Here is a 16,650-nt window from a genome sequence, read left to right as displayed (position 1 = left end):
AATAGGATGATTCTTGTTAGAAAAAACAAACATTTTCCCCTTATGTTTCTCTTTCTCTGACTGAAAAGACTTTTATAAGTAGTAAGGTTGATCTTACTACTTATAAAATTTTTAATATGGAAATTATTTCATAAGCTCTCTCTCTTCCCCCCAATAAAGTTCTAGAGGTAACTTACAATTGAAACAAACCATAAAATCCTTTAAAAGAATTATTGGGAAGGTGGGGGAGGGATGTGTTAAATAAAACTCAAGGTTTCAAATGTATGATGCACTATCAGTGCTTTGGTTTAAAATTTGTACCTCCGTGGATAAGGAAGCTGCTATAAACTTTGCTTTTGGGCTTCATCATTGTTACATTTTGTTGAATGAGTAAATTAGCTATAATTCACTTTGTATAGTCGTCCTGCTTCCTTTGAATTGTTTGAAATTGGGGTAGTCTGAGGGATTAGTGGCTTCTCAGAGGTCAGAAATTTAGGAAATGTGAAATTATCAATTTTCTTCATTCCACTTATGTGTTTGAATAGTTATTATTGTTATTAAATGTATTATATATTTGTGCAATTTATGCTGTTAAGAAAATAAGGTATTTATCAAATAAACTTGATAGATTTAAAACCTGTAGAAATATTTAATTTTAGTATATTTATAGTAAACCTTTAATTTTTAAGTTGAGGAGTAATTATTGTCTTATTTTAGAATTGTTAGCTAGGACTGTAAAATTAATCCAGTAGTTTGTAGTTATAGGCTCATCTTTCACAGGTTGTTGTAATGTTTGGTATTAAAATGTGTTACCTGATATAGTTAGAAGACTGAAAAACAAATTAACTTTTGTTATAATTGCACAGGGTTTATTCAGATAATGTGGGAAATTCAGAAAGCATAAAGAAGAGAAATAAAAACCATCACCCAGATAACCAATATTTATATTTTTCTGTCTTCTTATTCATATGTGTCTGCACACACATATGCACCCAAAGCTGAGAAAATAGATCTAAAAGATGATCTATTCTTTTTTAATTAATTAATTTTTAAAATTGAAACATACTTGATGATATGTATCTGTGGGATACTGTGTAGAACATCAGTACCGGCATGCAATATGGGATGCTCATATCATGATAATTAGTATATTCAACATTATACAATGTAATTATTTTTTGTGGCCCTTTACCAATTTCCCACTAACCTCCCCTCCCGCCTCCCTTTCCCATGTCTGGTAACTTCTGTCCTTTTTTTTTTTTTTAAATAAAGATGACTGTTACGGAGGTCTTAACCCTTGATTTGGTGTTGTCAGCACCACACTCTCCCAAGTGAGCTAAGCGGCCATCCCTATATAGGGATCTGAACCCTTGGCCTCGGTGTTATCAGCACCACACTCTCCCAAGTGAGCCATGGGCCAGCCCTCTGTTCTGTCCTTTTGAAAGTTCAATGTATAGTTGTTATTGTTGTATCTGTCTTTCTTTTTCATGCAGTATTTCTCTTTCTGTGCCTAGCTTGTTTCACTTAACATAATTTTCTCTTAAGGTCATCCATGTTGGTGTGGATGGCAGAATTTCATTCTTTAAAAGATATATTCTTAAAAGGGGAATTCACTCGTTTCTTTAAATAGCGAGCCTGCAGATATTCTGAGATCTGTAGAATGAGGAATCCTCATTCCTTGAGCATTAGCACCTGATGCTAACTCAATTCCTGTCGTATTTCTTGGCAATTTTATTTTTTATTTTATTTTATTATTATTATTATGTTTTTTGTCTTTTTTGTGACCGGCCGCACCGCGCTCAGCCAGTGAGCGCACTGGCCATCCCTATATAAGATCCAAACCTGCGGCGGGAGCGCCACTGCGCTCCCAGTGCCGTACTCTCCCGAGTGCGCCGTGGGGTCGGCCCTTCTTGGCAATTTTAAAACTACCATAATTCTGAAGTTGATGAATGTAAATCCAGGTTATTGGCAATAATGGTAATGTGATATGGAAATTTTTGTGGTGTGTATTGGTGATAAAGTCATAGTTACTGCTAATACATCTGTGGCTTTCTGTCTTCATTAATAATTTGGAGGGAGAATACTATTAAGAATCCCTTCCAACAAACCTCGTAGCAACTTTTCTCCTTCAGTGATCTTGTCTTCCATCTACTGAGGGCCGTTCCCTACTTTGTCCTTCTGTAGTTTAAATTTCACACATCTCACTCTATCCTAGTTTTTTTCCTTTTTATTGTGAGATATAATACATTCCTAAAAGTTCAAAATACATGGCTTGGCAAATTATCACGAAATGATCATCTGCACGAGCACTACCCAGATCAAGAAACAGAACATTTCCAGTACCCCAAAACCCTCCTTTGTGCCCCTCCTAGCTATAACCTCCTTCCTCCCCCTAAATATAACCAGCTGACTTTTATGACCAGTCACTTCCATTTTTTCCTTTAGCATTTTACCATATTGATCCCTAAACATGATAGTTTAGTTTACTCTTTTTCCTCCTGGGATATTGCCAGGCAAAAGGTAACCCATAATTACATCTTACTCTGCTCCCTCTGCTTCTTCATCTGGGTTATTGAAGGTAACTGGAGAAGAGCCCCTCTGGTGATGCTCCAGAGCACTTTTGAGTCAGTGGTAGTTATCAGGTTCGCCATACTTTGTTCTTCTCCCCAGACCCTGGAATGTCTTTGGACACTGCTGACTTCTGTGTCTCCAGCTGGGGTTTCATCTATTGGATATTCTATGTCTTTGACAACTAGGTCTGAGCTTGCCAGAGCCTTATCTATCCCAGACTCCCATCCTCTGGGCCAACTATGGAGTCTGCTATGCTTCTGAAGAATCCTGGTCTTTGCTTCCCCTTCAATCTCCCTTTCTTTTTTCTTCCCCTCCCCCTCACCCATTTCTTGCAAAATGACGTGCTTTTGAATAATTAGGTCAATATAGCCAGAAAAAGAAATGTATGACTTTTCTAAGTTATTTATGTATTTAAAGTGTGTTGTCATCAGTATTTGTTCATAGATACATTAAAGGTAACCAAAAATGTTAATTTCTTTGAACATGTTTCTTTAAATGTTGAAAGCTTAGTTGTTTTATAATCCATCATCAAAAATGTTGAAATATTATGCAGGTTTATTTTTGCTGAGCTGGTTCTTTTAATGTTGCCTTGTTTCTCTTGTACCCGGTTGTCTTTTACTGTTTGCTGGTTATTGTACATGGAAAATTATTCATGGAGATTCCTCTAGGGCTGGGAAGAATGCCACCTCCTCCACAAAGCCTTTAAGTTTATTTCTTTCAGGCACCTGGGGCCCCTACTAGTTAGGTTTAAGGTTCAAGGCTTGAGAAATTCCCTGACTCATCCGAGCTATGAGAACCTAGTATGGTCAATCTAAGGCCAGGGCATTTTTACCCCTTTTTTCATTATTTCTGATGCTCTTCTCAGGGCTAAGTAATTTTCTTTATGGTTGCCTGAGGTTGGAGAGATGGAGAGGCTGTTTCTGGTTCACTTTTACCATGAAGTAATTGGGAGAGTGCAGTGTAGTAGAAAGAACAGTGGGTGGGCGATTCCAGGTAAGCCCTTGAAATGTGGAGTGTGAAAATGCCCTCAGGGCAGAGATGGCCTGGGCCAGCTGAAATTGCTATTTTGCCCTTTTATTCATTAACCTAGAAATTATAACATGCATACTTAACTTGAGTTAAAATCTTTACCTTCTAAAATCAGTGCAAGAACCTCAAAACATTAAGAAATTGATCTCTTAAATTGTTATTTTCCATATTTGTTTTAGTTCGTAGGATGCTTTTATAGGACTTCTGGTGATCAGTTTACCTGCCTCCTCTGTTTATCATTCCTTTTTGAATTCTAGACCTTTCATCTGGAATCACTTTTTTAATATTGAATTAGAGTTTATAAAATTCCTTTCATAAGGGTCTTGTTGGTTAATACGGACGGTTATTTTCACTCATTGCACTGAAGATATTGTGTTGTCTTGGGGCTTCCTTTGTTGCTGTTGAGAAGTTGGTAGCAGTTGAATTCTTGTCTTCCAGTGGCCTTTTTTATTCTGGTTTTAAGATTCTTTCTTTGGTTTTTGGGTTTTACAGAGTCACTGTGACTGGTTTTGGTTGGATTTTTAATTTATTTGTCATCCTCACCTAGGGCATTTGAAAATTTCCCAACCACTATCTCTTTTTCTCTTCCTCATTCTTTCCCCTCTTCTTCTAGAATTCCAGTAGATGTGTATTAGGCTTTCTCACTCTTCATGTCTCCTAACTAATAGTTGCTCTGTCCTGCATTCTGCATAATTCTTCAGCTCTACCTTCCACTTCATTATTTCTCTATTCAGGTGAACCTCATCTGCAGTTGTCTTCTATAGAATTTTGACTCTCAATTACTGTAATTTTCATTTCTGGAAGTTCATATTGGTTCTTTATCATCTGATTTTTGTTTACTATATCTCTTATTCCTTACTTTCAATCCCATCATTTAGTTCTTTAAATATACTCAAAGTTTTATTTATTTGCTATTTCTCATAACTGGGGTGAAGTCTTCATGTGTTTGGTTTTGTCTGTTTGCTGCCTCAGTTATAGTGACTTATGTCCTTTTCTTTTGTCTGTTGGGGAGGGGGTGTGGTTGACTGAACTCATTCCTTAGAACTGTCACTCATCCCAGTACCACATCAAACAAAAATCTTGGCTTGAGGTTTTTGTGACTTCCTAGGTATTGTGAATTCATTGTAGAAATCTTCATGAGGTTGCAGTGGAGATTTGTTTTTTTCTTACCCCCAAGTGTCAAAGTAAGTATAAGGCAGGTAATTTTTCCCTACTGTTTTCCTGTGGAGGGCAAGTTCATTTCTGTTATCTCTTAAACTGAAGAACTCTACTTTCAAAGAAAATGTGGGGTGTGTGTGTGTGTGTGTATATACACAATGGAATACTATTCAGCCTTTAAAAAGAAGGAAATTCTGTCATTTGTGGTAACATGGATGAACCTGGAGGACGTTATGCTAAGGGAAATAAGCCAGGCACAGAAAAACAAATACTGCATGATCTCACTTATATGTGGGATCTAAAGAAGTTGAACCGTAGAAGTAGAGAGTAGAATGGTGGTTACCAGGAGGTGGGGGACATGTAACTGCAGAGGGTTGGTGAAATGGGGAGATGATATTCAATGGGTACAAAGTTTTGGTTAGAAGAAGTTTTAGACATCCATTGCACGGCATAGTGGCTATAGTTAATGATAATGCATTTTATAGTTCAGAATTGCTGAAAGAATAGATTTTAAATGTCCTCACCACAAAAAAATGATTAGTATGTGAGATGATGGATATATTAGCTTGATCTAATCATTCCACAATGTAAACATATATCAAACATTACATTATATCCCATAAATATGAGTATGTACAAATATTATTCATTAATTTTTTAAAAAAGAGTCCTAGTTTTATGATGGGAGTCATCTTTTAGACTCTTTACCTTTTATCGGCCTTGATTTTTGTCTCTGGTCCCACAAGCCTCTTGGGAAGTGAAAAAACAAAGTTCACCTAATGCTCTCAGAAAGCAACTGTCTTTTTTGTCCATACCTTTGTAGCTTCCTGCCTTCACGTGGTATGTGGCTTCTGAGAATTCGTATTTCCTTTCAGCTAATGAATACATTTTTATCTGTCCTAATATATTAAGTATTTCCAGCTGGGGTGAGTTCAGTGGGCTTTGGTCCAGGTATTAAACCTCATTACTATCTCCCCCACTAAGCTACAAGAATGCAAGGTTTCAGTATTAATAATGGTTTCAGTATTAATAATGGTTATGTGGGATTATTAATGAACTTTTCTTGTTTTTGTAATTTTTAGTAATAAAACATGTAGTAGAAGTGATCATTTCCAGCACATTTTCCCCCTATAATTGGTTTAAGTTTAGGATTTTTACAGTATTTTTTTCAAGCTTTAAAGTTTTTATTTTCTCTTAAAAATTAAATGTTCATTCATTGCCAGTATTTTGATGTATGCATAAAGCTTTTTCTTGTGTAAGCACATGTATAATATATAGGCTGGATTTGTAGATTTTTGTTTATTTTAAATGGCATACGAACTTAAAATACTTTAAAGAAATGAGTGTAAAATTATTGTAGATTTTTAATGTTTTCTCTCCTATCGTTTCAAATGTTCTTACTTCTGCCTATTTATATTTTAATTTTATTTTTCCAGCTTTATTGAGCTATAATTGACAAATAAAATTGTATGATCTTAATGTTTTATGAAATGATTACCATGATCAAGTTAGTTTACATGTCATATGTATATCAGATCCCCAAAACTTATTTATTAGTGAAAGTTTGTGCCCCAATGCCTACACGTGTGTTGAAAGCAGTTTTTCTTAATGACTTGCCTCCAGTTTTTCTACAACATTTATCTTCTTTTTCTAGAAACAACAGCTTTTCATTTTACACACATCTCCATTGGTTTGTGTAAGTTTTAATTACTTTTTGTAACACATTGGAGAATATGAACAGCTGATTTTTGGTAAGCATATGGCTCAGCCAGTTTGTATAGAAGGGCACAGTACGCTATAGAGCAGCTTATCAACCCTGTGTGCCCACAGTGCGGTAGTTTTCCTTCCATATATTTTGCAGAGGGAATGGAGAGTTAATACAGTGCACTGCTTAGGAGAATGTCTACTATATTATTTTATAAGACTAAATATTTTTTTATCTTAGGTATCATGTTTTGAATTCTACCAGGAGTGTAAGGATTGTAATTATTACAATTCAGGCTCAAGATATAAGAAGAAATATTGTTATCCAAAGTTTCTTTTCCTTTATCCCTTTCCCCTTCTCCAGGTGGGCCCTATGTGTATGAACTCAGTGCAGTCCTTATACACAGAGGAGTGAGTGCTTATTCTGGCCACTACATTGCTCATGTGAAAGACCCACAATCTGGTGAATGGTACAAGTTCAATGATGAAGACATAGAAAAGATGGAGGGGAAGAAATTGCAACTAGGGATTGAGGAAGATCTAGGTAAAACCTTTAAGTTGTGAGTGCCCTTTTAAAATATAAATTTTTTTTTTACTGGAAATATTTGTGATAAGTTATTATGGCCCAAGGTTGTTATGGTCTATCAAGGATATTTACATTTCTTAAACACATAAAATCACTGAGCATCTTTTATGAGCAATGCCTGCTCTAAAAAAGAAAAAAAAAAAAAAGATTTTGCTCCAGAGATGCTTTTCATAATGTCATGCTTTCCAGTCGAGCTTGAAGGCAAAAAATCAATCTTTAATTATCAGATTCATGTTAGGAGAATGGTTGGTATTAAGCTAAAGATGATGAATAGTAAATTTCTACACTTGATCTTAGCCAAAAGGCCGAGAAGCGATGATGAATAGTAGATTTCTTACTGTATCTGAGCCACTTTTCCAAGGTGTCCAACAGAGAGGAGCATGGTAGTTGGTATCAGGCTTTCAAGACATATGGATCATCTCTGCAGATATTCACATGGTGACTAGATTCTTGTAGTTTGGAGAGGTATTATCTATTTTTAAATCACATTTGTGTGTTTATAGACTTTCAGCTATCTTGCTTCCATTTTACTGGAGTAATACTTAAGTTCTTAACCTTTGCTTGTTATTTTTTTTTAATTGCTGCATTCTTACTAGGAACAGGATTGAGATGTAGCTTACTTGGTTTTTTGGTGGCTGCCTGGTACAGGGATCCAAACTCTTGACCTTGGTGTTATAATACCACACTCTAACCTTGCTGAGCTAACCAGCCAGTCCTGTAGCTTTAAATTGTGAATAATTATGTCATGGTTTTATTTGACTGTTCTTTACTGAGGTTTTATTTGATTTATCTTCATTTTAGTCAGAGAATTGTAGGATTAAAAACATTAGGCTGTCCTGTCTATCTTCTATATATGGGTAATTCTAAATTTTTTTTTTTTTTTTTTTTTTTTTTTTAAAAGATGACCGGTAAGGGGATCTTAACCCTTGACTTGGTGTTGTGAGCACCACGCTCAGCCAGTGAGCGAACCGGCCATCCGTATATGGGATCCGAACCCGGGGCCTTGGTGTTATCAGCACCACACTCTCCCGAGTGAGCCACAGGCCGGCCCGGTAATTCTAAATTTTAAAGCAGTTCAAGAGAAAGACACTCCACACCCATCAGTATCCCATTCCAGAGTTTTAATAATTCTTTCATTGTTATATGCAACATGTATTGAAGGTTTCATCTGGTTTTTTAAATTAAAAATAGGAAATACTTGTTCATCAAATTCCATTAGACATTCATTACAGTATTCTATCCTGAGCTTTTATGAATCACTTGATATTCCATCTTAAACAAAGTAATGAGCATCTTAAATCTTGGATACTCTCCATTTACAGATGACTAACCTCCTCTTACCTGTACATTCTCCTGGTATTTTAATTCCCTATGACAGTAAAGGAGTCTTCAATCTTTTTTACTCATGTATTTATAAGAATGCTGAACAACTTTTGTTTCTCATTGCACATTTTAAAATTGAACATTTTTCATCATAAATATAAGTAGTTCCAAGTAACATAATTTATGACAAATTATAAATATTGAAATTTAAACTGCAACATCCCTCTTAAGAGCATCCAAAAGATACTGAATACCATAGGGATTTGATCCCTATTATCATCCTTTTCAGAGATCCACAAACAGGTCTTCTTTTATAGTAGGACATTTTTAACACTTCCTTTTTATTCTGCACTAGTATCTCCATTACCCTTAACCTACAGAATTTTGTTCTATTGGAATATGCTAAGTTTTCTGTGACCATAAGCTCTTTTTTTTTTTTTTAAAGATGACCGGTAAGGGGATCTTAACCCTTGACTTGGTGTTGTCAGCACCACGCTCTCCCAAGTGAGCTAACCGGCCGTCCCTATACAGGGATCCGAACCCGTGGCCTTGGTGTTATCAGCACCACACTCTCCCAAGTGACCCATGGGCCGGCCCTGACCATAAGCTTTAAGTGGTTAAAAAGTTCTTCTGGACTGAGTATTGTTGTTTTTTAAAATTATAAATATTACTACATAATTGATCAAACTCATAAATGTATGTTATAAATTTTATTGGATTAAGCACAGAGTAAAATTCTACTGTAAATCTTTTTTTTTTAAAAAAATGTTGGCAGCTGGCTGGTACAGGGGTCGAACACTGGACTTCATTGTTACCAGCATCATGCTCTAGCCAACTGAGCTAACCGGCCCCGTAAATATATCTTTTAATGAGATGGATGAGATTCTTTTTTTTTTTTTTGTCACTGGGTGAGAGGTTATTATATCTTTCTTTTGTAGAGTGGGAGACAGATGATTGTGAAAGAAGAGGTAAAAACCATCATGGGACCTCAACTTTGAGGCAGATCAGTTTTAGAAAAGAAAATAGTGAATTGAAGATATGGTCATTGATTTCCTCTGAACTGCCTGTGACCTTTTACCTTTGGAAGGTTATCCTGAAATACTCAAACCCAATTTGAAGATCACTCTCACGTGATACACAGCCGGCCCTCTGAATCCATGGGTTGCACATCTGTGTGTTCAACCAACCACAGATCAAAAATATTTGGAAAAAAAACTGGCCAGACACCAAAAAAAAAATTTATCTATAGGGGGAAAAAATTGCATCTAAACTGAACACATACAGACTTTTTTTCTTGCCATTATTCCCTAAACAATACAGTAATGACAATTTGCATAGCATTTACATTGTATTAGGGATCATAAGTAATCTAGAGATGATTTGAAGTATATGGAGGATGTGCATAGTTTATATGCAAATACAACAGCATTTTCTGGTGGGACTTGAGCATCCTTGGATTTTGGTATCCATAGGAGGTCCTGGAACCTATCTCCCATGAATACCAAGGGAAGACTGTACTTGTACTTGCCATCTAAAACACTTAATGTTTTCCACTTGCTACTGAATTTATAGAGATTAGTGGCTAATCTTTCTGCTCTTTAGCATTTCATTCAGTTTTTTTGAATATGCTATTTTATTTCTTTGGACAGTTGTCTGAATTTATTTTTATTTTTTTACTAAATTAAAGCACTTCTGTTTACTAAAATGATCATCTAATTTTTATTTTTCTAACTATATGTGTACATTTTATATTAACTTTTACTTTATTAAAAAACAATGCTAAAATAAGTACTTGTGTACCAAGCACTCAGATTACGAATAAAAACATTGCCAGGAGAGTTAAAGCCCCATATTCCATTTGATGATTACATTGGTCTGAATTAATTTTTATAATTGAAGACTAACATTAAAATCAACTCATACATATATCGAAATATAACTCTGTATCCCATAAATGTGTACAATTACTACATGTCAATTTAAAAATAATAATACAAAAATTAATTCATAGCAGCAGTACCTTTTTCTTGTTCCAGGTTTGTCCTTGGAGAAAATAGTACTTCCTTTTCATTTTTTAAAAAATGGAATGTGCTAGGCAAAGGGGATGGGTAGTAAATTTTTTAAATATTCAAAAATTCGAAGAGTCCACTAAATTTGTATAGCCTTTTAATGTTGTAGATCCATATTAAAGTATCTTGGGTATGTATTTTAGAAATTGTTTTCTGTGGCCCCCCTAAAGAATAAACAAACTATAGGCATTCTAGTCAAATCATCTTTTGATTTCCCTGCCTCAGCAGAGCCTTCTAAGTCCCAGACACGTAAACCCAAGTGTGGCAAAGGAACTCATTGCTCTCGAAATGCATACATGTTGGTTTATAGACTGCAAACTCAAGAAAAGCCCAACACGACTGTTGAAGTTCCAGGTAAACAATTTTCCAGGATTGTATCAGGGAAATGTTTTAGAAGCCATACTCAAAGGTTAATGACAAGCAACAACAGATTGCTTTTATTTATTATGATAGGCTGATTCCATATGGTAAACATTGGTGAAAGTAAATATTAATCATAAATTTGCTTTGAAGTAGTTATTTATTTTTTGAAATAAGGGAGCCTTGGACAGAACTTTGTCACTGAACCTTCCTAAAGAAAAGCAAAAGCAATGAAAAAAAAAAAGTCACAAAGGTAATCAAGACATGTATTTAAAGAGCAATTTGATTTTATTTTACTCAGTTTATAGAGCACTTGTGAGTTTTAACCAGCTGCTTATAGATTTTCTAGATTTAAAAAAATGGCCTGAAGGCAGTCTTTGTCTTTTACCTAATACTGTTCTGGACTCTGTGGCGTCATTTGTTTTGGAGTGGTGTTTCTGACCCACTTGATGTTTCTGGGTGGCTACTGATGTCATGGAGTTAGGTGTTGGGAATCACTTAGTGTTACTCCAGTGTGTCTTCAGTTTTACTTCTGCCTTCGAGTTGGAGGTCTCTAGCAGAAGGGGAGACCATAATAGGAAATGCCACCAGTCTTAGCCATTTTGATATAATTGAGAGATCAGCATGGTTCTCTGTCTTTGAAGACTAGAATAAAAAAGTTGTTTTATGTCTTTCTCTTTTAAATAGCCTTTCTTCAAGAGCTGGTAGATCGGGATAATTCCAAATTTGAGGAATGGTGTATTGAAATGGCTGAGATGCGTAAGCAAAGTGTGGATAAAGGAAAAGCAAAACACGAAGAGGTTAAGGAGCTGTACCAAAGGTTACCTGCTGGAGCTGGTCTGTAAGATATTCTGGGACAGCACTGTTGCCATTAAGTGCCTTGTTTTTTATGTTCACAAATGTATATGAAGAAACTTTTTTTCACCCTTTATAACCCATTAAAGCCACACTCTAAAATTACTGTGTAAACCAGCAAAACTTGATGTGTAGCATTCCATATAATTTATGATCATGTACTTTTAAAAATGGGAAGCTGTTAATACACTATAAGATTAGGTCAGCACTCTGCATACATGACTCTTGTAGATGTTTCTATTTTGTGAGATATTAAATTGTTTCTAAAGAAAAAACTGATTGGATTACTATGGAAGCAGTTTGCTTATTCTTTTTCTTTGCATACTTTGTGCTCTAACAGTGTTAACAGGCATTCTTTTATATGAGTACTTTTTTTGATACTATTAGATTTATTTGAAATTTAATACCAAATATTATTATGCTGAGTAGAAATACTTTCTGCTGACCCCTGATTTCTTAGAATTATCCCGAATAACTCAGCTCATCTCTTTCCTGTCTGTTTATTCAAGTTTACCTAGAGTCTCAAAAAAGAAACCCATTCTTTTAAGGCTTATATACCATTTGCGTAATAAGTTATTTTTGTCATTTCTAAACATGAATTTCCCAAACTTAACTCCTGCTTAGAGAAGAGAGGCAATTTAACCCTAACTTGAGAAAAATAAATACTCAAGCATAATTGTACTGGTGGTTTTGTCTTTTTGATATCTTAATTTTCCATATTATATATACGATATATATACATTGTTAAATCTGTAAGAATAGCTTTTATAAGTTATTTTAAAACTGCATCTTAATTTGACTCTGACCCTTCTTTGCAACCTGTTACTTTAACTGAGGGTTGGGATTATTGTAAAGAATTAGACTGACCTTGGCTTAACTGGAAATGATTTGGAAGTGAATCCATGATTCAGATCTCTAAATTAATAGGTCTTTGTTTAAAGGAGTTGGGACGTAGAAATCTATTTTCTGAACTTTATTCACAGTTTTCTGTATTCACTAGATAAGAAAAAGGTACTTACTGTGTCTAAAGTAAAATGCTATTTTGAACTACCCTTTAGTTCAAAATAGTCCGTAGATGTGAATGTCAAGTTAACATTGTGTATAAGAACCTACACTTATGTTCTTAGAATATTTCTCCATGTTATCTATGCTTTTACCAATTATGAGCTTTATAATTTTTTTCCCATTTGCAGTAAACTTAACTCAAAGTTAATGACCATGATTTTGTGCTGCCACTTGGAAGTCTTTTGTTATGTATTTCTAAATCTTCTCTCTGTGAAAATATTTAAAGGAGGGTTGTTTATCCTAAAATCTAATCCTCACTGGGAACAGGAACTCTTTGGGCCCATTTTATTAAATTGAAATGTGTTTAAATTATCTCTAGGTAAAGTATTTCAATTGGGGGGTGGTGGTGGCTGCTGGCCAGAACCCTGGACCTTGGTGTTATCAACCAACTGAGCTAACTGGCCAGCCTTTCCTTCACATTTTCTTTCTTTCTTTCTTTTTTTTTTTTTTGGCAGCTGACTGGTACAGGAATCCAAACCCTTGATCTTGGTGTTATAACACCATGCTCTAACCAACTGAGTTGACTGGCCAGCCCTGTTTCAAATATTTTTTGATCTTGGTGTTATAACACCATGCTCTAACCAACTGAGTTGACTGGCCAGCCCTGTTTCAAATATTTTTGATGCCATGAATGTTCTAGACTTTATAACTTTACAAAAGAAAATGAGTTGTGTGTAAAATCCAGGCTTTTTTTGAATATTAGAAATAACTTTGCACCAAAATTTACATGTTCCTTTGGTAAATATTTTAACAGTTACTTTCCTGGTTCATCAAATGCTGAGATTTCATACAGTCCGATTATTTCCAAGTTCATAATGCAGTAGAGTTTTCACTCCCATTTGGTAGTTGATTATCCATGCCTTTGGAAGGCAATGCTTACCCTAGGTAGTATACTGAACCACAAATACTAGGGAACATCTTTGAGAGCCTGCCAGGAGTCTTTTTCTAGTACAGAAAGATCTATGCGAGATTTGTGCTCAACCCCTATTCTCAGGGAAGCTCTTGGCAGAGATCGATGCAACTCTTTATGGTAATAGAGATTGATATGGAAAGAAAGAAAGACTTCTGTGACCATAGTCACTCTCCCATGGATCCCCCAGCACACCAAAATGAAATCTGGAAAACTGGCTGAGTTAATAATGAGTACGGTATTACATCAGAATTATGGGTCCAGTCTCTGCTCTCTTCCTTCCTCTTTTTACTATAAAGCCATACGTGATTTTTCTAATAAACCGAAACAAGCTTCATTCAGAAGTTTTTTGTGGGACTCTAATAGGGGATTGGAAAATGTTGTCTTGAACTAACTGCCTTTGAGTTACATTGTTGCTAGATGGGTCAAGGTTACAGTCACCCTGGGCCTTGAATTTCAGCAGACACACCCTGGCAAGGAGTGCTTTGTGCATTTTAGTTTTCCTAGATTCCATTCTTTCAGGTTTTTTGTTTTGTTTTGATGCTGGCCGGTAGGGGGTCTGAACCTGAACCCTTGACCTTGGTGTTATCAGCACCGTGCTCTGCCAAATGAGCTAACAGGCCAGCCCTATTCATTCAGTTAGCATTAGCAGGTATTGCCCTGTACTCACCCCTCCCTGGTGCTGGGGAAAGTAGAACACCTAGTGAATTATTCTTGGATTTTACTCCGGATCACAATCCTGTTTTCCCTTTTTGATAACCTTCAGATTACTGAAGATTTTAATCTATATACTTGAGAGAAGATTAGATATGCTAAGACTTTTATTTTACTCTGGGATTGGGATCATTTATCTCTGCATTCTTCAGATACCGAGTGTACTCTATCCCTGGCAGATTAAATTTGATAAATGGCAAATAAAATTGGGAGGTATTTTGAATGTAAATAACAATACCACAACTATGTTACCTTTACTGCATCTTAAGGTCGCTTCTTTTATATATTATGTGAATGTATAATTAACTTTTCTATATCTCTTTTCTTCCAAAAAGCTCAAAATACTTCATATATCTTATCTTTTACACTCAACAACATCCCTATGAGGTAGGTAGAAGGCAGGTATTATTACCTTCATTTTACAAATAAAAGACCTGAGGCATAGAGAGTTTAAGTGACTTGCTGAAGTTCAGTTTCTCGGTGGCAGAACTTGGATTAGACCTTGGTCTCAGCCCGCAGTCCTGTGCTCTTCCTCGGTAGCCGCATTAGAGCTGACCAGTCAGAAGGCTCTCAGTTGATGATGTACAGTTTTAGCAAATAAGGGATCCAGTAGTTCCAAATTGAAACGTTTTTACACTAAAATTAAAATGGAAGTTAGTTTTCTAGATGTGTAACTCTCAGGGGAGTGTAAAATTGGTCAAAATGGGCTTTGCGTTGAAGTGTCTATCCCTCGGATTTCATCAGAAGTAGTATATAATACAAATATATAAATTCAACCTCTGTATGTTTTCTTCTATGTTTTATGCTGGGACTCACTGGAGATCTTTGTAAGTAATCAAAGCTGGCCCTTTATCTTTAATTTTGGCTTTTAGAGAACTCTAGGATTCCCTTTCCCCAAATTAAAACTCATTTCAAGGTATTTGGTTTGTCTTTTAATTTTTGCCACTTCAAATTTGATAATTCAATTCTATTATACTTCATCCTGGAACTGGTTTAAAATAGGTTACTTTCTTGAAATAAATAATGTAATGAATAGATCGTGACATGGATTTGGGTGGGGGAAGTAAATACCGTTTCTTAATTGACATTAGTATCATCTTCAGTGGTTGAAATGAGATTGTGAAGGGTGGTAATAGCCAACAAGGTTAATTTCTAACTTAGAGCCCAGTCTGGTTTCTCATTTTAATTTTCTGATGTATATCACGTATTTGTGAAAAGTGTTGATGAAAATAATTTATGAAATAAACATAGGAGATGCGGTTGTATGATTGACAAGCCAGTGTAGAACATGACTTGTAGACAGTAAGCACGGGTGTCCTGATCAAAGCTCTGCTGTGCTATCAAGCAAGACACTTCTCTCTGTGGATGCCTTTTGTAGAATGTGGTTAATAATACCAGCCGATCTCATAGGGCACACTGTGCAGACTTGTTATCAGGCACAGCTCCTTGAACTCAGGGGAGTGGTAGTTAACTAGAGGTTTGTGTCATATTCATCAAATATCTTCCTGAACAATGACGATTCTGGTTCTGCTAACTTTGGACAAAGTTTGCATTGACTTTTGAGGAAAATAAATGTATTGCTTAATCAAAAAACTGTAAAAATACATAGGTTCTTTCCATTGCTTTCTTCCTCAGAGCCCTATGAGTTTGTCTCTCTTGAATGGCTGCAAAAGTGGTTGGATGAATCAACACCTACCAAGCCTATTGATAACCATGCTTGCTTGTGTTCCCACGACAAGCTCCATCCAGATAAAATATCGATTATGAAGAGAATATCTGAATATGCGGCTGACATTTTCTACAGTAGATATGGAGGAGGTCCAAGACTAACGGGTAATTTGAGATATTTTCTTCTCTGCTTAAAAAGAGTATTGTAGTAAGTCTTATGGTCTTTATGAGTGGAGGTTTATGATGATTTGACCCAAATTGTGCCAGACTGAATGTTTCCTACACTTTGCAAAATGGATTTGCTAAATTAGAAGCTAAACAACTGATGCTATTCATGGAGGGTTGTTTTTTCCTTCCTCTCAAAGCAGATAAAATAGGGCCCTTAGAAAACCATCTGGTAGTAGTTTGTTAGTTTATGTAGTACTCTTCAGAGTACATAAACCCTTGTTTGGTTGATTACAAATCTTGTGCCTCCTTGTTATGGGGACTTCTAACAGTATGAGATCTGTAGATTTGTAATTTAGTTTATGAATGGAAGCTGCTTGATTCTATCTTGAGTATAGACCTATATATGACCACGTAGTATCCATAGTCTATTTGATTCTGGCTGTTTCTCCCCCCCCCCTTTTTTTTTTTCCCTGCTGGTATGTTCAGGGATC

At 35.6% G+C, this 16,650-nt stretch overlaps 1 protein-coding gene across 4 annotated transcripts in view; it reads left to right on the top strand.

The window, feature by feature from the left end:
* Positions 1-16,650, top strand: part of USP48 (ubiquitin specific peptidase 48) — an 86,546-nt gene that overhangs the window by 35,106 nt on the left and 34,790 nt on the right. For 2 of the 4 annotated variants that reach the window (XM_063104562.1, XM_063104560.1), the window contains exons 9-12: positions 6,806-6,985; positions 10,648-10,773; positions 11,467-11,616; positions 15,959-16,156. In XM_063104562.1, coding sequence (XP_062960632.1) covers positions 6,806-6,985; positions 10,648-10,773; positions 11,467-11,616; positions 15,959-16,156 — 654 coding nt within the window. Of the gene's footprint in view, positions 1-6,805; positions 6,986-10,644; positions 10,774-11,466; positions 11,617-15,958; positions 16,157-16,650 lie in introns of all 4 variants that reach the window. The other 2 variants (XM_063104561.1, XM_063104559.1) reach the window with 1 other exon arrangement.

Source organism: Cynocephalus volans, chromosome 8, assembly GCF_027409185.1.
Source record: "Cynocephalus volans isolate mCynVol1 chromosome 8, mCynVol1.pri, whole genome shotgun sequence".
NCBI classification, from domain to species: domain Eukaryota; kingdom Metazoa; phylum Chordata; class Mammalia; order Dermoptera; family Cynocephalidae; genus Cynocephalus; species Cynocephalus volans.
The sequence above is the reverse complement of the archived record's forward strand: the minus strand, read 5'-3'. Positions and strand labels throughout refer to the sequence as shown.